Consider the following 27,354-nt stretch of genomic DNA (forward strand, 5'->3'; position numbering starts at 1 on the left):
GGCCAAGCTGGGAAAGTTCTCAAGAACTTTTTCAACAAGAGCTGTTCAGGTGACCCTTAAATCAAGAAATAACCTGTCGGATTTATGGAGATTCTGAATTTTTGTTCTCAAATCGTATGTTCAAGCCTGCTTATTCTCCATCAGTTGTTTAGTTCTGAGTTTGGATAATTTCTGAATACTTTATGAATCCATCCAGTATAGAAGGCCACGTTCACGAAAATGGCCGGTCGGTTGTGTCGGGCACATCCTCTGCCGTTTATGCTCACGCCGACAATGACTTTACTGTTACTCTCTTGGCATACTAGAGGGCCGCCATAGTCTTTCTGTGAGCATGAAAAATACAAAAAACAAAAGGTAAAAGGTATAACAAAGGTAAAAGTGCAACCAAAACCATTATAATGTGTTTCAGTTAGAAAATAAGATTGCATTTGTCTCAATATGTCAGCGATTTAAATAAGTAGCCATTCAACCATTCAAAAGTTTGAGGTCGGAAGATTTTTGGAAGAAGTCTCACCAAAGCTTCATTTATTTGATCAAACATGTTTTCTATTTTAATATATTTTCAAATGTAATATAGGAAAAAAATATTTCTGTAATGACAAAGCTGAATTTTCAACATCACTACTCCAGTCTTTAGTGCCACATGAAAAAAATAAATAAAAAGTCACATTTCTTCTTATTAGATGTTTATAACCATTTTGTTGCCTTTTTTTTGTGTGTGCATAAAACCAATATACTTTTTGTGTAGGATTCTTTGATTAATAGAACATGCAAAAGAATCATTTTTATTTTGAATAGATATATTTAAAACAATGCAGAAGTCTCTACTGGCAATGTAATGCATTATTGCATTAAAATCATTCATTTCTGACCAAAAGAATAAAAATAAAACACTTACTGACCCCAAACTTTTGAATGGTAGCTCATGCAGAGAGTAAATCTAGTGAATAAACTCACCTCGCACACTCCTTCATCTCTCCTGCCACCAGCACACAGTTCTGAACTGGTGATCGGAATTGTCCCTTTGTGAAGCTGCTGGCATCGTTCATTGCTCACTATTGGCAGATTAACTCTTTTCAATGTTCCCTCATGTCCAGTGCCTGAGAAAGCCAGAAAACACTCTATTAGAGACTATATTTGGCACATTTACTTGAATATGAACTCAGATTTGTGTGCTTTCCCTCCTGCTTTCACAATGTTACGCTATGTAGTTCCAAACCGCAAAAAGCTTCCAAAATAATTTCATCATCAACATCAATTATTTTGGAAGCTGTTTGTTAATGTTGCCTCACAACAAAACTAGAACTTTTTTTTTGCTCTCACATTTTAAATATTTGGAGCATTTTTGTGACTTTTTTCCCCCAAGCCCTGGTTAATTTCCTACCCTGCTTCCATTTTTACAATGTATTCTAGTGCTGTTCCTTGGTGTACACACAAGCTTGGTGTACACACAAGTTTGGGTAATGGATTCATCCTAATCATAAGAACCAAACTTTATGGTCAATTGAAGACACTGGGTGGTTGTTGTGTTAGGCTGGAAGCAAGACAGCAATGTTGTGTGCCTGTAAAGCAGTCAGGTGGTGGGGAGTCTCTGAAGACTGGCTCTTAAGTTGAACCCACCTTTGGTCTCACCCCAGCCGTACACAGAGCATATGGTGTCCTCCTGAATGCTGCAGTCCGCCACAGGCAGCTGAATAATTCTGACATGCTCTCTTGGGAGTGCAGGTCTGTGTGAAAGAGGAACAGAGAGGTCATTTCATCAACAACAAAGGAATAAGATCAGAGATGGAATATATTAATAATATACATATTGATTAATCGTCAGTTCTTACTGAGTCAGTCGGAGCAGAGCGAGACTAGAGCCTTCCGGGCCACAGATGACTTGCGAGATTCTCCTCTCCTGTCTGTGGAAGTCATTTTCACCCGACTCGTTCAAATGGGATATACCAAGCCAAACTCTGTACTCTGATAGGTCAGGCACACTAGGGGGGAAAAGCATATCATAAAAGTATGATTTCATGTTTTGGGCATAAATTATTAATAAATTATAAATTAATTTGTGTGTGTGTGTGCTAGGGGTTGCACCGACTAATCGACTAGTCGACTTCAATGCTCTGCCATGAATTTAGTTTTGTATGACCATTTTCTCTGATCCTTAACATTAAATGGGACATTTTCTATGTCTTTCATGCCAACAGCTTTTTATAATGAGGTGCATCAGATATACTAGAAAACTCAGCCCTCTACGAACACCTTGGCAATTGAATCGCCATTGGCTAGTAACATGTTTACAAGTACAAAATAAATTTTTCAGCCTCTTTGCAATTAAAAATTTCAGAATAAATGGTTTTCGCAGCTTTGATTTTACAAATGGTCTTAAAATGGTATTATTTTTAGACTAGGAAGGATGTTACAGTATGATTTTGTAGTAAAATGAATCTTCTTATCTCAAAAGTTCAAGCTAAATTTGATTCCCCGTGATATGACCTCTATATTCTTTTTGTGGATATGTAGATATACGGATGTTTCATGCTATAAGATGCATGTTCTAAAACATCTGCAGCTTTGATTTGTTGGGTTACATGCTCAAGACAAATCATGGAAGCCCGCTGATCACTGACCCTGTGACCCTGAGAATCCAGAGGTCACGGCCAGGGCACGACGGTGACTGTGCAGCAAGGCTGGAGATAATTACCATGACGAGAAGCACTGTCTGTCTGTCAGCACCCACTCCTCCCTGACCAGAGAACCTCCGCACCAGTGAGTGCTCCTGAAGAGACCGAGAGACATGAGACAGTGATGCATCTCCAACATGACTCTCTCACATTATAAAACATGACAGCGCAGGGCTTTACTTCTGAGGAGCTGTCTGAACACTGACTTCATGGACAACTGCACTTTATTTGGAGGGAATTTTACAGTCAATCTGCCTGCGATTTGCTTTTTAGGAAAACAGACAATGTGTATACTTCTTGCTTGATATAAAGAAAGTGGATACAAAGATTTGGGAAACGCAAACACCCTGTAAAATTACTGTAACTTAACTCTTACTGGAACAGTAAAGACAAAATTGCTCTTTTTGCTGTGGAGTCAAGAAATCTGTAAATATGATTAAAAGATTAATATTAGGCAAAACTACAGAATGTCACATTTTATTATTGGGTTTCAACACATAAATGTTTTACCAGCTAAGAAGATCAGCACGTTTAGAGTTCATCCCACTATCTGATGTGAGCATAAGTATTGGAACAGTTGCCTCACAGGTCTTTCTGACTGATCAGATGTGTCCTGTTGCATTAATTCTTCAGATATTAAAAGCAGGGAATGTGTCGTATCAGTTATAGCCATTGCTTCTGCATTCTGAGTCTTGAATTCGAAGACACACACAAACCAGGATGAAGACAAGGGAGCTGACTCTGAGAGAAAAGCAAGCAATTTGGATGCTAAAAGGAAAGAGGAAGTCAATTAGAGCTATAGCAAAAACAAAGGGCATGGAGAAATCAAGAGTTTGGAGACCACCGGAGACATCAGCAGCCAACAACGACCTGATCGCCTGAGAAAAACAACAGCAGTTGATGACAGACAAATCATAAAAGCTGTGAAAATGAACCCTAAAATACATGTCTGTAAAATCACCAACAACCTCCAGAAAGCTGGGGTGATGCTCTGACAATCTACTCTCCGCAGGAGACTTTGACACAGAATCACAGATGCTACACAGCAAGATGCAAACCTCTGACCAGCACCAAAAATAGAAAGGCAAGAGTTTTGGAACAGAGTTTTATGGACAGATGAGACAAAGATGAACCTTTCTCTAAGTGATGGGAAAGCTAAAGTGTGGAGAAAAAGGGAACTGCAAATGATCCCCAGGATACAACCTCATCTGTAAAGCATGGTGGAGGTGGTGTCATGGCATGGGCATGCATGGCCCTCTCAATTTTAATGATGACTTAATGTATGATGACAGCAGCAGAATGAATTTGGAAGGGTACAAATCCATCTTGGCTACCAATATTCAAGAAAATGCCACCAGACTCATCAGAAAGTGCTTCACGTTGTATCAGGACAATGACACAAAACACCCTGCCAGTTCAGTCAAGGAGTTTATCAGGGCAAAAAAAAATTAATTATATATAATTTATTATATAAATTAATGTATAAATTAATTATATACAATTATATAAGCCCTTTTTGCTTGATATATTTACTTACAAATCTAAAATGTTTAATAAATAAATAATAACTAATAAAAAGTAATAAAATAATAATAAAAAGTCATGGTAACACTTTATTTCGATAGTCCACTTTAGACATTCAAAACAAGCAACAGTTGGAATTGGCTGCATTAAAGGCTGGGAAAAGCATTTCAAAGGATGAGACCAAGAGTCTGGTGATGTCTATGGGTCGCAGACTCACTGCTCTGATTGCACGCAAGGGATCTGCAACAAAATAATAGCTTTTAATCTTTTACTGTACATCTGCTTTAAGTTCATCTGTCCCAATACTTATGCTCACATTAAAATAGTGGGATGAACTCTAAAAGTGCTTTTAATTTGGTAAAACATGTATGTGTTGAAACAGCTAATAATAAAATGTGACATTCTGTAGTTTTGTCTCATATTCATCTTTTAATCATATTTGCAAATGTCTTGACTCCACAGCAAACAAAGGTTGACATGTAGTTACAAAGTTACTTATAGTTAATAGAATGTCTAAAGTGGACTATCGAAATAAAGTGTAACCAAAGTCATTTTAAAAACTGTCCATTAATGACATTTCTGACTAAAACTAAATCTGACTATTTAAAGCAGGAAATTCCAAATAAATATGCTTTATAGTCAATGAAGTCTTACTAAAATTACATACTGGTAATTCTTCACCTTTCAATAAATACACATGGGTAAGTCTTGAGTTACCAATTCTTAGTGCACCACAAATAATGTTTGTTAATGATATTATTTAACAATGTTATCTACATATTTTGCAAATTGCTTACCCTCTCTGTATGCTGACCATCCAGCTGCCTTCTTTAATCCGGACAGGCCCACCACCGACGATTCTCACCTGCTTGTGAACAAAACATGAGGTCTTTGTACCCTCATCTGTAAAGAGAAGCGAAAAGACAAAATGAGAGGTGACATAGAAGTTTATCAGAACACAGAAAAACACACAAATTCACAAATGTGTTTTTGAAATAATCTTTCTAATGTAATCTGAAGCAAAAGAATATCAGCTGGAAATCTGCACAGTTTAACAACACTTGAAAGACATGATTACCTTTTTGTGGTAGACTGTTATGTGAGGGCTCACCTAAAAAGGAAGGAAAAGGAAATAAAGCTTATTTTTGTTCTATGCAATGAATAGGCATGAGAAATGAAAAAAAGATGTGGTCACCAGTGATGGCTGTTTAGAGTATAATTTGAGTGAAAGTGTGTGAGGTCTTTAGCATAGGACTAGTCTTGGTCCAGCATGTGGGACCAGTTAGACCTGCGCAGCACTGAAGCTTAACTTATACATGCAAGTGTGTGTGTGTGTGTGTGTGTGTGTGTGTGTGACAGAGACAGAGGGAGTGCTGACAGTCTGAGCCACCTGGACTTTACACTCTTTAATTAAACTGAAACCTCTGTAGAAAGTGTGCACATGTGTGTGTGAGTGATTGATGTGCCGTATGTAGATTCGTAACACATGGTCTACATGCTCAACACAAGTCTGCGGTGTCAATGATGAGAGTGCAAGTCAACAGAAAAACATATGTGGGTACATAATGGTCAAAAATATGGTTATTGTCTGTAATGTATAAAGAAATCAACAGTCATGCTTTAATATAAGTAAGGATAGATGGGCTCAAATGAAAGTTAGTGACATTACTTGTACATAAGTATAAAACTTCCAACACAAGTGTGTGAGAGCTGTTAAATGCTACGAACAATTGAGTGACCGAGTTCTTAACTGTTTAAAAGGTTGGGGTCAAAGGTTTTTTTTAAATTTTGTTTTTTTTAAAGAAACGAATACATTTATCAGCAAGAACATATTAAAGTGATCAAAAGTGGCAGTAAAGACATTTATAATGTTAAAGAAAAGATTTGTATTTTAAATAAAGAAATGTTTTAAAAATTTCTATTCATCAAAGAATTCTGAAAATATTAAGCAACACATCTGTTTTCTATGGAAGCCTGTTTCTGCCACTGAATAAAACGTTTACATCTCGCAATCTTACTTTTTCTCAGAATTGCGTGATATAAACGTGCTATTGCGAGTTAAGTCAAAATTGAGAGATATAACTGCCAATTCTGAGTTTTTTTTCTCACAACTGCATATCAATTCGCAATTCTATAAACATATCAGTCTTTTTTCTCCTCAGAACTGGACTTTATAACTCGCAATTGCGAGTTTATATCTCAAAATTCTGAGAAAAAAAGTCAGAATTGCAAGTTTATATCTTGCATTTCTGACTTTATTTCTCGCAATTGCGAGTTTATATCCCACAATTCTGACTTTACATCTTGCTATTCTGACTTTATAACTCACAATTGTAAGATGTAAACTCGCAATTGCAAGAAAAAAAAGTCAGAATTGCAAGATGTAAACTCGTAATTGCAAGAAAAAAAGTCAGAATTGTGAGATAATTTTTTTTTTATTTAGTAGCGGAAACAGGCTTTCATAGTTTTCAACATTAATAATGATAAGAAATGTTTCTTGAGCATCAAATCAGCATATTAGAATGATTTCTAAAGATACTGAAGACTTAAGTAATGGCTACAGAAAATTCAGCTTTGCCATCACAGGAATAAATTATATTTTACAATTTTATAAAAAAAAAAAAAACAGTTAATTTGAATCAAATAAAGCAAATAAAATAATTTTCTTTCTCATAAGAGACTTTTTTATTTTTACCACAATCAAACAAGTGAATTCGTTGTCTGACTGATTGAGACATTGGTGGTTTTAATTCACAATGGTTCTAAACTAATTGTTCAGCTGCATTTCAGACACAAACTGGTTCAACTAATTTAATAAAAGTAACCATTTTAAACAAATAACTTACATTACGATAACTTGCAACTTTGCAGCAAAATATATCAATTTGATTTTCAAAATGTAGCCTTTTACACTTTTTATGGTTTCTTTTTTATACTTTTATGTTCTGATCTAACTATGCACCTCTGGTTATTGTATGGTGACATAGTTCATTCCAAATGAATAAAATACAGAATTGTATTCTATTTTAGGCAATATTTTTTTAGCATTTCACTTTTTGGGTTCAGTGGTTTACATTAGCCCCATATTCCTCAGCTTGTGTTAGACTCTTCATGTTTCAAGCAGCATTTTTAGTGAACCCAAAGGTCTCAATCAGGTTGTAATGTTAGCACAGACAACATGCTGCTCACTCACAGGGTTTGAGAGAGCAGTAATCCCAGGGGATGGATGAGCTGTTGGTATAACACCACGGGCCATGTTTGTCCTTGTCTGGGTTTCTGCAGAAGTTCCCCGCCTGTTCACCCATCAGCAAGTCCACATCTCTTTCATTACTGAGAACAAAAACAAATCTCATCATTACAACAGAAGATGTGCAGAGTGAAAATTAACATATTAATATAAACATTCAAAACAGGTGCATCATTCAGGCAAATTCAGGGTCGTTTAACACGAATCAAACAGTCAATCCAGTGTTTGTAACAAAACAATACATCTAAATCCATTTAGGAGAAGAGTCCAAAAAACATCTTCTTCTCAAAAGTTCATCTTAAGCCCCAGCTGTGTGGAGCTCCTCTCAGGAGGCAAGGTGAAGTATTTAGCTTGTGCATTACTCATGACATGTTTCCCCAAGCTTTTCCACATTATCACTCAGATTCAGGAAGATCCACAGATGCTACAATTCTCCAAACGTTCACCAGAGACCAAAAGTGCTACAATGAAGAGCACATGCATGACACCAATGATTGTCTTGCCGTGCTACTCTAGGGTTCATACAATGTAAACAATCTACGCCTAATGCCCGTCCAACAGTGACCTTTGCAACCCGGCCGTGGCAGCTCACAGGCTGCGGGCCAAATAAAGCAGCTGATTGGCTTTGATGTGTTCATGGAGAAGGGTTAGGGCGAGGAAAGGGGTCAGATGGTGGCTCTAAAGAATCCCGTTCCAGCTGGGTTGGCCTGCCTGCAATTTTTAGGGAATTGAGTCACTCCAACTGCTCCATGTTTACCATCAATTAGAGCTCTTCAGAATGGGGGTCCTGCACTAAAACGTGTTTTTCTTTCTCAGAAAACCGTGAGGGTCTTATTTTCTCAACGAAGACAAACGCAACCTGACATTCCCTGAGCTTTGCATCAATGAGCTGGCGGGGTTCTGGAAAGGTCGACCTTTGACCTGGAACTTGTTCATAAAACAGGGAAGTTATTTAACGCCACACATCTCAGGGTGAGTGTGGATGGCAGAAACAACACAGACCTTTTGCGGAAACGATTGCTCGACTCCTCTGAGACTTACACACGCACGCTCACTGATAATGTGCCAATGCACATTAAACACAGGCAAAACCATAACTGCATTAGAGGAAATAGACCACACCTGGCAGGAACAAATATAAAACCTTGCTATTTAACACTCCAGTATGGCTGTAAGTAACTGTGAATGCATATTTGATAGCTCCATCTGCTTACATATATTTGAAAAAACATGAGATATTTCACAATGCATCTGTCCCATTTATTCACTCTCATCAATTTAACGACAACTTGCTGTGATTAACCCTTGAACCTAATGACTAAATGGAGTTTGTTCACCTTGCAAAGCGGCACAAAGGCATCATGGGATTGTCCTTGAGATCCTGCATAGCAAGATGTGGACCTAGTTTGGTTTCCATGGAAACTGAGTGAATGTCCATGACTGAATCTATGCGCTGTACCGATATAAATGATGGTTCTGCTTAATACTAGACTATGGAAAATTTCTTGTCTCTGAATCTGTGCATGCTATTTATTCAGTTTTAAGCTCAAGTGATTTAAAAAATCTAATATTTACTCTGAAATTAATACACACAGACATTTATTTTGCAGTGTAGACATGGATGGACAGCTCTTACCTTTCACTGTGGTCTTTCCATGGAGCACAAGGGATGCCAGAGCGTGTTTTTGCCCGTTTTCCATTGTATGTGTCACCAATGCCCGTATAACACTCTGAAACAACATAGCCAGACAAAAAACATTATATTTTCAAACTAAAGCAGATATTATAAAGGGGTTGTGCAATAATAGTAAACAACAAAATTTTTTGTGAGTGTGCTTGCCGATGCAAAACTCACTATGATATTTTGTTACTTTTTTACTTACGTAGATATGGGTCTGGTCCCTCATTAAAATTAAATTTTACCATTTTTCAGGCAAAAACTCTACATAAAATTGCTTAGAAATTAATATCACACTTTTCCTCAACCAGCTGCCTGTGTTTAGTATTTTTTATATACTATTATAGTATTTATTAATATTTTGAATATTAAATCTTCAGTTTCCTTTAGAATTTTAGTTTTAGTAATTTTTTAATGCTATTCTGTCATTTTTATTATTATTTTTTTATTTCAATTTAGCTTTAAATGATTTTTTGATGAATTTACATTTTAGTTTTTGTAATTTTAGTACTTTAACTTATTTATTTCAGTTAGCTGCCAAGGCATCATGTCTAATTTTAATTTCATTTTAATAAAATTCTTTATTATTTTATTTTATTTTATTTTACACCAAAGTATATTCAATCAGTTGTTTTTATGCCACGGCAGAAGGCTATTTTCATGGCAAAAGAGGAAAAAAGGTAAATACACAAAATATGTCATAAACAAATAGGATAAATCAATTACATACAGAAAAATAAAACCTACAGTTTATAAGGCTTTTTAGGTGCGCTTTTGATAAAAATTATTGTGCCAAAGTTCAAGTTTTCCGAACTCACTAAGCAATAATATGCTTGGCAACTTCTAAATATATGCACAATATGCACAAAGTGAAAGATGAATGCAATGCAGCATGATTAAATATAGATGTTTTAATGATCCCAGTGAGAACTTTGCTTTTAATCAATGCTGTTAACCTAAATGCCTCAACATTATTATCAAACTCTGCAAGTCGAAGTGCTTAAAGAAACACAGCAGGTTTGTGGAAACACACTGCTTATGGAAACACAGCAGGGCTCCCAGTGCACCACAATAGTCGAACGATCATCCCAACGGCCTCAATTGGAACACCGGCTAAATCGATCTTAACATCAGCGCTTGTGCGAGTCCTTCTCTGAAGTGTCTCCTGGGCCCTGCCAGTCACACGAAGCTGTCAGCAGTGATTAATGCTTGACTCATGCTGTCTCATTCCCACACTGCGGCTCCTGCTCCCTGCACATGTTTCAAACAGCCCCCATTAGTGGCCGTGGAGATCGGACTACAGGGACCACCGTATACCGATGCCAAGACAGCCAAGAAAGAGCAAATGAAAGACAGTGAAAAGAAGGGAGAAAGAGCTACGACATTCTTGAGCATCATGAAAAGCAATTATTTAGATATTATGTCTTGCTGGGGAGGATTAATAAGAACAAAGTCAAGGAAGTTTTTTGAGGGTCGTTTTGATATGCAAAGAAGGAACTACTTCAAAAGTTATAGTCTTCTTTTTTTACCCAGCCAGAGAAACACAGTTGGAAGAACGCCAGCCATAACATCATGGAAAACAAGCTCAAGTCAGTAGATTATAAACATGTTTCTGAAAAGCAAATAAGTGTAATAAGTTTTATGATCGCTGTCTGTAAACTCGCCTGGCGTACTGGAATTTTCGCTCGCAGTACAGAAATACACATCTAGATGGAGAGGAGGCAAAGCCAGGGTCAGACATGTGGCAGAACTTCATGAGGGTTGAATGTCTCCGGACAAGGGCATGGCTTGAAATGCTCTACCAATAAGCTACAGCTGCCACAGTGCTTTGACCAGATGATTAATATTTGAAACAATTAATTTCAGTGTGCACTGAAATGTTCAAATGCATTCAAAAGTATCAATATGCCTTGGATTTCAATAAAACAGTACAGTCTCAGTCTAAATTTCTCCCTGGATTTTCTAAAAATCAAGGATGCTGATATTTTACATAGAATTATCTGTATATTAATGTCCCTGAGCTCAGATTAGTCTGTAAGAGTTCATGGCCTGAAAAAAAAGTACAACAATGTGATCTTGTGCATGACAAATATGGTTGAGAACACGTGACACTCTTGAACATAGGCTACCAATAAGGCAATGCCTTTCCATGGTAGCTTCACTGAATTCAAAACACAGTAGCCTTGTGTAAGATAGTGTATTTCCCAATGCCTGACTGTGTGCAACAAACAGACACTGATGACATGAAAAAAGTGGTGTATATATATATATTGTTTTACCGTTATTTAAGAACATATGCTGTAATAAATTTGAGTTCTTATGAAGAGCAATGAGGTCTAAATGGTTAAAAAAAATTTCAAGGTCTGTGTTCATGCATATCTGTGTGAATGAGAATGGAAAATGTAATGCTGGTAACATGCAACAGGAATGCCAAACTTTTGAATGAATAATGTGAATGACTCTTACCTTTAGGGTCAGATAGTGTAATGCCACAGCGAGGGATGTTGGTGCAGAATGCCACAGGTACATTGGGGTCAGTCGTGAAGCACCATGGGAGATGTCGACCATCAGGATTCCTACAGTAGTTCTCCCGGAGATCCCTGCAGCGCAGATGCGTACATTTAATCATATATACACATCACACATCTAGTGTTACAGAGCATATGCTGAACAGACTGAGACTGATATTAAAAACTACAGGTTTTGAAGAATTATCTGCAGTTTTTTTTTAAATATAAACTTGTATGATGACAGATAACAGTCTGGGAGAAGAAACATTTAGGTTAGATTTTCCTAGTGATGACAGAATGGAACCAGCATACCTGGTCAACATATGTATTTTTGCGCAATATATCAGAACTGTTTACATATACAGTATAAAAACAATTTCTGATTTTTGTTGTATTTCATTTGACACTGGATATTTATCAGTCGATACTGGAAATTTTATTTTGCATGTTCATCTTAAAATTTAATTTAATTTTTATTTTATTTCATTTGTTAGCTGTGTTTGTCCAAGCAAAACTTTCATTTTGTTCCTTAGATTTGAGTCGGGTTCCTCATTTAAAGGTATGTTCATGGAATTGTTTCACCCATTTTTATCATTTTTCATCTGTTGTGATGCCTAAATGTACTAAATGTTTTAGTCTTTCAATAAAAAGACCATCAAAGTTTGGCTGTGCATGTGCATAAAGCAAGGAAGTTCAGTCGACATCAATAAACATCAACACTTAAAGGCACAATATGTAAGATTTTTTTATTAAAATATCCAAAAACCACTAAAACAGTGTTATATATTTTGCTGACTTGAATAAGCAATTTTAACTAGTGACACAAACCGTGTCCATGGTGTCATTGTGTCGCCTGCCAATGACGTCATAACCCCTCGATTTCCGGTTTTGTTTTGTAGAAAACATGGAAACACCAAAGACGCTTTTGCAATATAAGAGTGTCGATGGGGAACTGTGCGTCAGAACTGGTTACTTACATATATAAAAATAATTTCTGTAATTTTTGTATTTAGGTTGATAATGAATATTTATCAGTCAGTATTGAATATTTTATTTTGCATGTTCATTTTAGTTTATTTTTTGACTGTGCTTGCCCATGCAAAACTTCCTATGATATTATGTAAATCAGTAAAAAGGCTTTACATGTGCATGACGCAAGAAAGTCCAGTCAATATTTGAACTATACATCAATGCTTAATGCATATGTTTTAGGAGCATTTTCTTACTTGCAACGGTAATTCTGTGGAGTATAAGAGTGTCGATGGGGAAACTGGGCATCCCATCTCTGACAGGTCACTCCCTCGGGGGTGATGCCAACCGTTCCACGATAACCCTCTCCACGTCCACGGAAACAAGTTGTTGTGTTGTCAATGCCACCGCCGTTGTCTGAATCTGAGTAAACAGCGAAAAACATAAACAGAAAGACAAAGAGAGTGAGAGAATGAAGCATAATATCACTCCTTAGGCATGATGAGTGCTGAATCATAGATTCACTGTTAACTGTAAGACTGCGCTGCCTGAGGGAGGAATAACAACAGCTTTATCCTGCTTAACAGAGAGAGATGCTTCCTGAATGAGTCAAAGCAGTCACTAAGTCTGTGACAAATGCTAAAACAGTAGCCTACAGAGCTTTTTTTAGGGCAAAACGTAAGCGTTTTATGAGTGCACAACAGATATATATTGTTTTTGCCCATGAATCTCATTGCAATAAATTACGCTCATTGGAGACAGTTATTATGTTTACCTCCAATAAACTGCTAGTGCTTCAGTCTGCTAATGAGGCTAGCAGTATGGGGATATAGGCCAAGTCATGCTAATAAAACCCAAAATCAAACTCTCAAATGCATCCAATACACTGAGAATTTGAAGAGATCTACAGTGGATCCCAGCGTATGCAATGTTATCCCAGCTAACAAAAATGTTAACGTTTTAAATTAACGTTGTTTCTGAATGTTCTCAGAATGTCAAATTTTTTTAATGTTTTAAAACCGTTTTTTTTTTCATGTTTATGCGAAGGTCTGCAAAAACAATAAGGAAACGGGGAACATGACTTTTTGAATGTTGAACATTTCTGAACATTTTGAAAACGTTTTGAAACTAGTAAAGTAGTAACAATAGAGTAACATTTAAAAAATGCTAGACGAACATCCAAATAAAACATTTCAGGAAAAAAAGAACGTTCCATGAATGATGTATAAATGATGTATAATAATTTGTGCTAACTTTTTAACGTTATTAAAGACCAGATAAGATTTGAACAACCATTCTATTAACATTACTGGAACAATGTCTATTCATACCTTTGAGAGAACATTCTCTGTTAGTTGGGATTATGTTCGTACAATGTTAGGTTAGCAATTTTTGCGGTCAAGCAAGTGGAAGCATTGAGGCACTTTTTCTTACTGTGTTTACTGCAGAGCAGTATTGTATCTTTTAAGAGCATGTTTAGCTTTATAGAGTATCAAATAGTCTTGTTAAGTATGATGTTCCTTCTGCAAGTGGACGAAAGCCACTTCTTGTTAAAGCAGATGCACCTATGATGGTTTCCACAGGTGAAAAACGAGTGACATACATAGCTAAACTCCGTTTAGCTGCTTATTGAGATGCTGAGGTGTTTGAAAAGAAGCGACGTTCTGCCAAACAGGAAAGAGCGTGGTGAAAAGTTCCTCCCAAGACAGTGATCTTTGAGAATCCATCACAGGAGTTTGCTCAAGGTTACGACATGGACTTGCCAAATAGCTCTGAAATACAAATGCAACCCCCATGGCTAGGTCTAGAATGGTGAAGAGCGCGATCGTCGGACGCCTGAGTTTATGCTTCGCTTCCCACTTCAACCAACATGCCGTCACCTCGCTAATGAAAATAAACGGAGGCAGCGCGAGGAGGAGGAGGGGTGAGGGTGTCATTATAATAATAGGTTTTTGGGCGCTTGTGTGTTCGAGCGAACTGGGGGTTTGAAACCCACATGCGTGTTTTGTCTTTAGCGTGGAAGGTTTACATAGCACTTGAAACTCAAGCACATTTCTCTCATGCAGATAAGGCAATGCTCTACTGCACTGATGAGGGAAAATAAACAAGGAGGCACAGTACTGAAAAGACGGGGCAAGAGCTGAGGAAAGAGAAAGAGAGGAGAGAGAGTTTTATAGGTGGACCCTCCTCTCTCTCTTCTCCCAGTTACAAACAACATTCCTGTGAGGGTCCCAAACGAAAGGGGAGCCAGGGCTACAGGAAGAGGAAGTTGTAAATTTGGCAAACTCTGCCTCTTTTCATTCTCTTTCTCTCTGGCTTCTTTTTGTTCTTCTCTCTGTCTCTTCATCTTACACATAAGATGCAGACGCGCACACTCACCGCACTGTTTGATGTTACAGTACTCCCATGGAGTGCTCGGATCGGTGGTGAAACACCAGGGTCTCTGGCGCCCGTCTGGGTTCCTGCAGTAGTTGTCCTTTAGACCTTTATCGGGGTATCTGTCATAGGAAGGGCAAAACGAACACACTTAACACGCCACATATCAACTATCCTGGTTCTACGGAAACTTTGATTTATAGGCGGGATAAAATTCGAATAACCTCCAGAAAATACACAACATGCTCTCTGCTACTGGTACAACAGGACCTCTTAGGTAAAGCGCACAAGACAGAAGCTCATCACTCTGCATATGTAAAGACTCATAGTTATACAGGTCACTTTTTTTTTTGGTAACACTTTATTTCGATAGTCCACTTTAGACATTCTATTAACAGTAGGTAACTTTGCAACTACATGTCAACTATCAGTTAGTAGAGTATTAGTAGATTGTCTGCTTAATATCTTCTAACACTTTCTTTGTCAACTTATTCTACTAACCCTAAACCTACCCTAACAGTCTACTCTGAGAGTTAGTAGACATGTAGTTGCAAATTAATGAGAATTAGTTGACATGTAGTTGACATGTAGTTACAAAGTTACTTATAGTTAATAGAATGTCTAAAGTGGACTATCGAAATAAAGTGTAACCTTTTTTTTTTCAATTTTTAGTTTTCCAATATTACTAAATTTGGAATAGTAGTATATATCATCAGTACACTGATGATGTGTCAAGAAGCATCACATGGTGATGTATGTTAAAAGCAAACAGAAAACAATTATTTTTAATTGTAAAAATATTTTACAATATTAATTAAATATTTAAACAGTAGTGTATATTGGCTGATGCCCAGTATGTAATTCTGCATGCTCATTTCCTATATTTTTTCCTATTAAATACATTTTTAGATAAATTAAAGTCAATCTTAAATAACTATTCGATTGATTGAATTGGTTTTAATGTTGTATTTACACTAACTTTGTCTATAATCTGAGACTTTTTGTGGCACACTCGTCATGTAAAGGGTGAAGAGCTTCTGTCTTGTAATATTCAAAGGGTTTTTATGGTTGCTTGAAGACATCATAGACAATTTGCCTCTTTGGTAGGTTCACACAAAGCAGTCATTTGATTTAGTGATTTATATCAAACGGGGGCATGACACAGTTCCCATGAGGTCAAGTGGGAAAAAACTATATTGATTTTTCGAATATTTTTAAAAGTTGCTCACAAATGCCATTCCGGATTAGGCTAAATTCAAAAGCATTTACCATGTATGCAATCTGACATATTAAAAAAAAATAGACTTTGTGTGTTTAGAGACTCTTAAGGGAGAGTATTCAAAACAAACGGACATTTATTTCAAGATTAACGATATTGTTGTTTCCCAGAACTAAAGATGTAACTGGGCCACTGGAAAGGTTATGCCAAACGAAAATGCCATTGAATGGAAAGTGCATGTACATCAGGTAGCGATGTGGTCAACTCTTTCAGTTGCTATTCTCCACAGAGTAGGTGTGTAATTAAGTAAAGGTGTGCAAGGAACTTTAAAACATATTTTTGTCCAACATGAACAAAACAGATGATGTTTTCCAAAACAAAGTGTAATTTTTCAGGACTGCTGTTGGCCATCACTTTAAGATGCCTGCACACATTGTGATTTCAGACACATTAAAGCAAGAGTTGTTTTCCACAATTAATGTTAAATGACATGAGGCCAATGATCCACTCATGACCCCAGCTTTCTTTAGCAAAGCATAATCAAAGCACTGACCAGTTTTTCAAATGATATCTGATACTTTCTTTGAAACTTAATCATCTTAACATCTGAAGAAAATGTGAGTGATGTTTGCCATGCAAAACTCACGCAAGTGTTTTGGGTGGATTTCAGGGTTTCCAGCATTGCTATGGGCTTGCTAACATGTTCTGATTGGTTGTTAGTTTGTCGCTATGTAGTTGCTAGGGAGTTCTAGAAGGTTTCTGGGTCTCAACTCAAATCAGGCCACCCCCAAAGTTCCTATAATATTTTAGATTAGTCTCAGGTTCCTCTTTAAAGGGATAGTTCACCAAAAATGAAAATGATTTTGTTTACTCAACCTCATGTTGTTCCAAACCTTTATGAATTTCTTTCATCTGCTGAACACACAAAAAATATATTTTGAAGAATGTGGGCAAACAAACAGTTGTTGGTCTCCATTGACTTCCAAAGTACGGGAAAAAAAATGCTATGACAGTTAATGGGGACCAGAAAGTGTTTGGTGACCAACATTCTTCAAAATATCTTCTTTTGTGTTCCACAGAAGATAGAAACTCATACAGGTTTGGAACAACTTGAGGGCGAGTAAATGATGACATGATTTTCATTTTTAGGTAAACTATCCTTTTAATGTAAGTCTATGGATTTTGTGTCTTCCAGGTGCAAAACCATAACTTTCATCACTTAGAAAAATAACTGCACACCTTTTTGCAACAAGCCGCATGATTTTAGATATCATCAGTAGTACCCAACAGGCGAACGAAAGAGATTTGCATTTTTCTAAGTATGCCATATTGGCCAAGCCTCTCAAATTGATTGAAAATCCTAACTTGAAGTCAGTCTGACTGAAGTTGTCCCTTACTGTTTGCATTTTCTGGTAGGTCTCATACCTTTTAAGGTGGAAAAGGTGTTTATGTGGTTCATCAAGGTCCCAGCGCTGGCATTCCCGGCCGCTCTCCGTGTGGTCCAATGGTCCACGGTAACTTTCTCCATTACACGTCATACATTCCACTATGGATAAGGAACATGGCTGGTAAGAATTTTAACCAGGACAAGGTCCAAAAGAGTCCAGCTGAGCGACATTAGCATGCTTGTAGAGGATGACTCAAGTTCAACAGAGTTCAACCTTGGCTGTCATGTTAAACGGTTAGACGACTGCAACTGTGGCCGAATCCTGGAAGTAAATTAGTGCACATGTTTGTTACGCATAGACTAATCACTAACGATTAATGACTGCAGGGATTGTAATCGCATTTATCAAGAAGACAAGCAATTACGGAGCCACATGTGACCCTCAGATTGTCTAAAAATAAATCATCTGATGCTTCAATTTACTAGGCAGACGTACCACCCATTAGGCCTTGCTTTTAACCCCAAATGTACGTTGCAGCTTCTAAAAGATTTTGTACGATCAAAGGTTAAAGCAACATGCAATTATTACAGTACTTAGTAAAGAGCTTAGTCACTGTAGGATCAAACCAAATATCACAGCAGATGGGGGTCACCTCAGCTAGAGTCATCTCTCTAAATCGTGTAATTAGTTGTACAGTACACACAGTAGTACACAGATTGCTGTAGTAGAAACAGATGTTAATGTCAGCCACTCTCATGAAAGCATGATTTTCCTTCCTTGTGTTTGTGTGCGTTTTTGATTATGGGAAACTAATTTATTAACAAACCCTCCCAGCCATATTTCATCATGCAACTCTTCGAATAGACAAGAGGATCTATTTGTTGGCCTGATCGCTATCTCTGCAGAAAACCCCTTTTTATGCATGCGACTCAATGTGATCTCCTATTAACGAAAATCTCCAGTCACCCCAACAATCAAGCGCTTTCATTCTCCATCAATAGATAAAGTCTTGAATCTAATAAATGAACAATTCACATAAAAAATGTGTTTTTAAAGGACTGAAAATCAATGCAAACCAAGTGCTCATATTAAACAGCTTAAAAAAGAGATATCACAAGTGAGATCGTTTTAACATCAAAATTGTTTCTCCAAAACAGTCAACTGAGAACAAATGGAGACTTTTGAAATCTCCCAGTGAAAAAGCATGCTCAGTTTTGCCAAGAAACTGTTTACCATTAAATGTCAGAGATTTAAATTTGAAATTTTCAATGATTTTCAAATTTCAGTAATTCATATCTTAAAGACCAAATGATCTTAATAATACTGACATTCATTTCATAGCTCTATATTCTTACATTATGTCAACAGTCAGTTGTACTAATTTTAGTACAAATATCTAAAAAAACAATTAAAAGCTATAAAAGAGCATACTGTGAACAATAAAATACAAAAGTTTGCTGGTATTGGACTCACCTTCCGAGCATTGTGGGATGCTGCAGTCCTGGTGCCTTATTTTGGGGTCTGTGGTAAAGCACCAAGGACCTGTTGTGGTGTTGTCTGGATTACGACATAAATTCTCCCGTAGATCTCTGTGCTTGTGCCTCAGGGGTAAGAAACTAATGGAGTGAGAAGAAAACATGAAACAGAAGTGATGTTTGTGAATCATACACAAGCAAAATTGCTCCAAATTTCTTGAACAACATACTGTTACTCTTTGACACATTACTTGACATTTTTAGCTGCAGAGTGAGGTTTAATTCTCTTTTATTGATGTTAGCAATCCTTTGCAATTATTAGCTTTTTTGTCTTTTTATTACAATAACATCTGATACTACAACTGAACTAAGAATCACAAATTTAACTGGATGTCATATAACACAGTTGTCACTTCCAGCCAAGTACAACAGGAGATCTCAATAACTTATATATATTAATAAGAGTGGCATGACTAACAATATCTTTAACATCAGATTCAGAACACAGCTGCTACTCTGCATTTCATTGTGATGCAAGAGCTTAGCATGCATGTGGCTCTGGGGAAATTGTTGCATCTTCATTTTTTTCTTATTACTTATGGAAAAAGTACAAAGGTTGAATCTTAAAACAACAAATGAATGTAGTTAAATAATGATTTTGGCAAGTGAATGGGGTAGTGTAAAGCCTTTGGTCAGACAAGGTCAAAAACTGCACAGTGCTTGAGTTAGAGTACGCTCATTATGAGCATTGTTGTTTTATTAGCATTTTACTTTGGCTATTTGAATGTTATGAAAGCAGCATCACACAAAAACAAATGTTTTTGGCTACCAATGCCATTACAGAACTACACATTTATCTTTCATCTAATAATCCATTTATTCTGAAACCAAAATCTTCTCAAATTAATGGGTTATCGCAATAAAGTTAGGAGTTAGTATATGTGACATGGTGACCACCATGATGGGATGACCCATCCCATATAGACCAATACAGGCCACAATTATGACTGGAATATTTATCTACATCATTTAAAACCTATTTTTTTATGTACTATTTGTTTATGGTAAAACTCTGAGATGCCGCTAATGCAAAGAGTTTCAAAAAGTCTTTTACCCTTGCCATGCAAATATTTGTAAACCATTAATAAATCATTGCATTAAGCCAAAAGGTAATTATCGTTTGTGTAATTGCCTCTGGCATTCACAACACAAATCAACCAAGTTCATGATGATTGATGAATACAGATAAAAATGCAATCTGTGACAAATTAGCTGACCTACAGGCCTGTGTGGTATTTCAGAACGTTCAGATCCATTGTTTTTTTTGAGCCGATAAAGCATGCCTGTGATGTTTCAGAGGCAAGCATATCAAAAGCTGGCTTTACAACTGAACTGATGTCTATTAGAGAGATAAAAATAGTTGAAGAAAAAAGAGGAGAGAGAGAGAGGGAAATATCTAGATCGGGAAAGTTGGTGGTAAGGGTTCAAGGTCTCTGAAAGGTAATTACATTTTCAGGATTTAAGAAAAGTGCATAAAACTTCTGTAAAGGCCAACAAATAGGGCAGATTTATCGTATCGACTTGCAGTACAGGAAGTAAATCGAAGCACCATGTGGTGTCCCTAACGAATTCCTGTAGCCGTAATGAACTCAAAGACGTGTTCTGCATTAGGTATCTTATCTTAGCTTTGTGCTGCTTTCTGTCAAACTTCCACTTATGCACAAACCCTCAAATCCTCTAAACATGACATCTGTTCCAGGCTTCATATGGCTTCTTGGTGTTTATTTTTAGATGTAAGTGTATACAAAAATGTATATTTTGGGGTAAACTTGCCCTGAAGTATTTATGCATAGGCATAATTGTAAACAAACGTCTATTTTTGGTCATGCAAAAATGGAAGCAATTGTTTGAAAATGTGCTGGCCGCTCATTGCCGTTCCTGTCATTGACCTAATTGTCTCCATCGGCGCTCCACTTCTGAGAATCGTCGAGTTGCACTGACTGTCACACTTAGACTCAGCGAGAACCCTCTAACGAATCAAAGCCAGTGAGACAACATGCATAAAACTGCACATTCATCATCATTAGAGACTAATGGGGATTTTTACGACTCACAGAGTCTGTTTTGCCATTAGCTATCTAATAGCGTAATATGTGCATAAATAAATAAACTGAAACATACCAAGGAGATGTTAACAGCTATCTACACTCCACAAGACTTTTGATAGCCACAAAAATGCACATAGTAGGTAATTGAGTTTAATTGCCCAAAGAGAGAGAGAGAGAGAGAGAGAGAGAGAGAGAGACCAAACCAAGAATGGGAGTTAAAGAGGATGAGTAAGCACTTACTTGTGTTCATGCGGTGTTTTGGAATTCCAGAGTTGGCACTGGGCTCCACTCTTGGTCACCGATCTCTTTCCTTTGTAGTTGAGTCCATTGCCAATGATGCATTCTCTCATGAAGTCTAAAGGACAACACACATTCAGACACACCTTAGGTTACATAATATTTATGTGCAAAAGTCAGATTCTGAAACTATAAAACCCACTAAATAGATTTTTTTGTGATATATATATATATATATATATATATATATAACAAACCTATCATGCACTCATACACCTTTTGTAGTTTCTGAAGTCAGTGATTTTAAAACTATATTCTGAAATATTTAACCAAAGTGTGGTGTTGGTAACCCAGTGGGCAACTGATGTTGAAAAGACATCATATTGACATCAAAATTGACGCCAAAAGGCAGGTGAAATATGCAAATCAATCTGACATCAAAAACTTGACATGACGTCGATTTGATGTAAATTGAACATCAAAAATACTGGCCTACATATACAGTACATTAAACAAATTTCAGTGTGGAATTAACTACTTATTTTCACCCAATTACCACTGGAAGAAATTGCCATCCAAACTAAATTTAAAATGATGTTACAGCATCTTGATCAAGCCTTGGCTAATATTTGACATCAAATTGAAATCAAGGTGTCCGCTGGGAAGATTATTTAATGTTTTTCAAAGAAGTATCTTATGTTCACCAAGGTTTAATTTATTTAACCTAAAATACAGTAAAAACAGTAATAATATTGTGAAATATTATCACAATTAAAAAGAACTGTTTTCTGTTTTAACATATTTATTTATTATTTATTTATACATCTGTGATGGCAAAGCTAATTTTTTAAAATTTTACTCTAGTATTCAGTGTTAAATAATCCTTCAAAAACCATTCTAATGCTGTATGCTGAATTGGTGCATTTGAAATATTTTAAATGCCTTTACTGTCACTTTTGATCAACTTGATGTGCACTGGCTGAATAAAATTTTTTTTTTTTTACTGAACACAAAGTTTTCAACCAAGGTCGCTAAAAGTCTCTAAATGTCACTGTTGCACTTTGTTGTCAGCAGTAATACATACAGACAAGCAAAGTCAACAGAAATCCCTGCCTGATCTTTGTGTTTCTGGGTCTGTATAAACATTTGATAAATGTCAAGTCTTAAGAACATCAATAGTTTTAGACTTCAGAAAATCTGCAGTACTGTTAGAAATAGCAGGGACAAACAGTGGGGTATTTACTTCCAGTGACTTAGAGTGAAAGTCATTTTGCTGTGTCATCCTTATCCTGGTGGTGGATCGATAGAACGAGTGTGTGTTTGCATGAGTGTGTAATCATCACATGGACACTGATCTCACATTTATTCACACTGAAACTTAATTAATCCTTAAGAGTCCAGTACTTGGCTAATGTTTGAGAACAGCTCTTCATATTATGAAACCCATCAGTGGAAGATTATGCCAGCATAAGCTTAACTCTAGATGTCTTTGAGATTTAAAAGGGTTTAAAAACAAATCATGCACCAGTATAGACATTTAGGTGCAATATCAGTTATAAGCATTAAAAAAAATCCTGATATGATGGATGATATCAGAAATCTATACTGTTTCGGAATTTCAACTAAAGCCAAATCTATGATTTTACATTCTGCAACAACAACAACAACACAAAATGTACACATAGGATTAAGATATTACACAGTAATAAGATTGCTAATGGTTTCATACTTTTGAAACCTGGTGTAGAAAAATAGTAGTGCTTGAATTGGAAAAAAATGTGTATGCTTCTAATATTGGCTTAATTAGATAATTGTATAAGACACTGATATTGGTAGATGTTGATATGGACAACGATGTCTCGTGCATCCCGATTAGATATGGTCTCTGGCCTAAAGAAAGTAAAACCCTGTGGAAATAAAGCAGGTTTTTTACCTTTCTTCTCATATAGATCAAAGTTGAAGTTATTCTCCATACGGACACCGACGGTGAGGCTGTCATAGGAGAGTAAATGACACTTTGCAGTTTTCTGATCAAAGTTGAATGCTCTGCAAATATATATAGCACATGTTAATCATATTAAATAATGTTAAGCATACAAAAACAAGAGGATGGTGACAAAAGAGATTTAATGTCATCACTTAATGTCTTCAGTAGATACTCTTATCATGTAAAGCAAAGCATAAAATAGCTATTGTTGTCAGATTTTTATATTTTGAAGTCAGGTGATGCCTCAAAAAATAAAGCATTGCAAGAGCTAAAGGTCAAATGTCATGCAACCTCATGCAATTTCTATCTACTAAGAGCTGCATTTTCTTTCTATGCAGAAGTAACCAGAGGTCATCGACCTGACACATCAAAATAGGAAATACTTGGACTGCTGATTTTCGATTTCCACTGGTGAAACAGATAACAGCTGCTTCCTCTCACACTGTGCTGTACACAATTAGCTAATCCAATTCTATTTCAAATCAGCCAGTTTCCAAGAGCAAACTGGGAGTGTGCTCCTTTTATTTAGACACACTTCAGCTGTTTATGATTACGTGTAAGGTGGAGTGTCTTTGTGCTTTAACCTTTGTAGACCTCTGTACCTGCAGGTGAACTGGAGCTTCCTGTTGCGGCTACAGCGACGTGCACACTTTCCCATACTCATCTTGCGGCCTTTGGACATGTAGGACACATCAGGTGGCGTGACCAAGTGCACGGCATCAGTCTTCTGGTAGTCTTGCAGGGCATGCCTCTTTGTTTCTGCCACACAGAACACACGTGTTAGAACAGAGAGAAGCGCCCAAACGTGTTTCATGACAGATGGCACGTGATTTTCTTTCTCTTAATCAGTAAAGGCTGGTTATAAGCCTCATGAGAGAGGCTATAAAACAGAATATTAAATATGGAGCTTAACTAAGATGATGAAATTGTATTTCAACAACCCGTTTAGATCACAATAAGGATGTGCAAAACTACACATTTTCATAATCGACTAGACAGTTGGATGTCTACACATAACTAGTCTGTGTTAAATTAATATATTATCATTTTATCATTTAATCACCCTCACGTCGTTTTAAAGCAGCATGCATTTCTTTCTTCTGCTGAACACAAGATATTTTGAAAAACATTTCGTGACTTTCCTTGTGTAGACAAAAAAAGAATAAACACATATTTTCCAAATATCCTCTTTTGAGTTCCATAGAAGAAAGAACGTCATCGATATTTGGAAAGACGTGAGGGTGAGTAAATGATGGTGCAGTCTTCATTTTTGGGCAATCTATCCCTTTAAGGAAACCCTCTGTCCTGGTTAGACTAAACTTTTAGTCAGTTTTGCCAGGCTGACTGTTAACATGCTAAAATTCCCCCTTCAAATGAAACACAGCATGAAGACCCTAGTTGCGCAACAACTTACTACTAGTAAGGTCACAAATCGACTAGTCAGTTATGGGGTGGGTAGAATACCTATTGGATCATAACCTTATTGAGTTGTAACAGTAAGGAGAAAAAATCATTTGCTATTAAAGGCAGTGGAGCAATAAATTAGCTTTATGTGTATAGCAGGATGCAAAGGCATCAATCACGGTCTGCTTTGGTGAGGTGGTGGAGAGAATTCTGAAGGCCGAAGAAATCTGGGGCTGATCCTTGTGTGCAGCACCAAACCATCTCAAATCAACACCAGAGCCCATCCATGCCAGCTGCAGTCATAAGAATTGAGTTATCTGTCAAGCACATGGTTAGAAAGCACCAATTTCACAGCCACAAACCACATTGTGAGATCAGGCATGTTTTGTGTGTGTGAAACAAGCCCTAAATTCTGATAGTAGACCAACCAAGGAACATTACACCCCGTCTAAGCTCTAAAACTGACCCAAAGCCAACAGTCATGCTCTTTGAAAAGACTCCAGCTCTTGACTAACTCTGAATATTATTAGAACGTAAGTCTGAACAGAACAACAAGCACCGAGGTTAGATAGGTTAGAAAGGTTTTCTAAACATCTCCTTGGCTCAATATGTCTGAACAAAGGTTTTTACGCCCCATTATACAGAATGTATTACTATAAAATCAATAAAAACTAAGCTGTTCTAAACTTTGCGCAACCAACGAGCTACATGATCCTTCAATGTCACAGAAGTACTGCAGATTAGAAACGAAATGACTAAACACAGAATAGTTAATAGGCTCTGTGCAATAAAGCGGTTTTGATTTCAAAAGAAGGGTTTCATAGTGCCACACTCCAACACTTCATCTCTCCCTTCGGCTCCATGCACACTGTCGGTGACGCATTTATCCAGATGTTTTGCAAAGAAACAGCCCACTCACCATGAATGTCAACATCTGTGAAGTTTTCCGTAGTGAAACTTCATACAATGTTTGGGAACTGTGACGCTTTTGATACATGTGTAATTTGAGTCAAGAACTACAATTTGATGGCATGTCCAATGTATTTCAATAGCTGAAAAATTAAACAATTGAAATTTATGAGATTAATAAAGATGAAAAAATAATGTATAGTTAGCACTGGTCTTCAAATTTGATTGGCTGAGGGATGTTCCAATATTGCTGATATATAGTCCAACAACATGTTTACTGTTTGTTTCACTTTGCTTGTCTGTGTTTGCAGAGATGTGACTTGGCTTCTTTAGGAACTACTGTACTTTTATTGGTGGGAAAAAAACTATACAAAAGAAGAAACATAAAGAAACTTTAAAGTCTGTGTGAACTTGAAGTTGCAACTGATTTATTTTATTTAAATTTTTTTTATATTGTGTTGTACTTCACAGTAAAATAAGAATATTGAATAATAAAAAAGAAGGCGGGGCCTGATTTTAGCACACCTCCTCACTATATATAGCTCGCAACAGACTAAAGATTGGAGGAGGGAAGTTGTTAAGGATGTTCAGTCCAAGCCGTCAAACTGACATCATGAGAGAAGGAATGCCATGTCAAGCAAATTTCAGATTTTGACTAAAGATTACAAAGAATTTTTATTTTTTATTTTTGTAGATTTAATTGCACATATAATTGTTCACCCCAAGGCTAGTAATGTGTGCTAACAATGTAAACAGAGTTTATTTGGATTTCATGCAGACTTTAAATATCCTATACATATACTCAATGATAATCCAGTAAAAATTGACATATTTACATAATGTTATCCACAGTTATTAGATATATGCATATTGTAAATAATCTTTATCTTATAAGTAAACAGTGATTTTGAGGAAATAAACACATTTTAATTATATATTATTAATGTTTTATCAAATAATAGCTTGTAAAACAAAGTTTACATTAGAAGTCTATTATGCTGTTATTTATTTGTCCATTGCAGGGTGGACATTTGTGTCAGCAGACTCAGCATTAATTTGTTTAAAATGTTTTATTACTTAGTAGATATAAGTCAGTGAACATAATCTGTATGATGACTTTGAAAAACTTGAATGTGTTACTTTCATGAAACAAAGATACTTTGTTAATTTTTCAAATCCCAAAAGGCACCAACAGGAATGACCCATGAACAGAATCATGTAAACTCGAGCAGAGACAGTGTTGGGCATCTCCAGAACAAAAATTACAAAATTTACAAAAATTAACCATGGTAACCTCAGTTTCCGCCCTAAAACCATGAATTACAGTTATTGCTATTGCTGTAAAACATAATACAGTTATTACTGTAAAATATTATACATGAGACCCAGTAAGACGCTTTCTCTGACTGAAGGAAAAAACTTACCTGAGTAAACCAAAACGGCCACACAGAGCAAAATTTTGTAAATCCACATGTCGCTTTGGATAGTTGTATTTGACCCCCCCAAAATACACAAGAGATGTCAGAAGTCTTGGCGTTTTCCTCCTTTGAATAAGGCTGTTTGTCAGAGATAGTCTCTAAGTGGCTGCAGCTGACTCTCGCGGACAGTGAGCGAGCGCGCAGTGAACTGACTGAAGATGAGCGCGAGC

The 27,354-nt window shown here is 36.6% G+C and overlaps 1 protein-coding gene across 1 annotated transcript; it reads right to left on the minus strand.

The window, feature by feature from the left end:
- Positions 1-27,354, minus strand: LOC107723941 (hepatocyte growth factor-like). The gene is made up of 18 exons (XM_016532672.1): positions 27,131-27,354; positions 23,996-24,152; positions 23,340-23,452; positions 21,410-21,524; positions 19,060-19,202; positions 17,624-17,744; positions 14,983-15,101; positions 12,861-13,026; positions 11,591-11,724; positions 9,083-9,176; positions 7,393-7,529; positions 5,278-5,310; positions 4,997-5,102; positions 2,696-2,770; positions 1,833-1,982; positions 1,621-1,727; positions 958-1,100; positions 1-323 (listed from the first exon to the last, which is right to left on the minus strand). Exons 1-18 carry the CDS (start codon positions 27,177-27,179, stop codon positions 141-143), a joined length of 2,145 nt encoding a protein of 714 aa, XP_016388158.1. The 5' UTR covers positions 27,180-27,354; the 3' UTR covers positions 1-140.

Source organism: Sinocyclocheilus rhinocerous, unplaced genomic scaffold (assembly GCF_001515625.1).
Source record: "Sinocyclocheilus rhinocerous isolate Xijiao unplaced genomic scaffold, SAMN03320098_v1.1 scaffold2049, whole genome shotgun sequence".
NCBI classification, from domain to species: domain Eukaryota; kingdom Metazoa; phylum Chordata; class Actinopteri; order Cypriniformes; family Cyprinidae; genus Sinocyclocheilus; species Sinocyclocheilus rhinocerous.

What these genes read in the sequence shown, in the direction of transcription:
- LOC107723941 (XM_016532672.1), bottom strand. Translation starts at nt 27,179, where the DNA reads ATGTGGATTTACAAAATTTTGCTCTGTGTGGCCGTTTTGGTTTACTCA. An exon ending in TACACTATCTGACCCTAAAG is followed by an intron (nt 9,177 to 11,590) that starts GTAAGAGTCATT and finishes ATGTTGTTTCAG; the next exon opens with AGTGTTATACGGGCATTGGT. An exon ending in GCTCTGCTCCGACTGACTCA is followed by an intron (nt 1,728 to 1,832) that starts GTAAGAACTGAC and finishes TCTTTCACACAG; the next exon opens with ACCTGCACTCCCAAGAGAGC.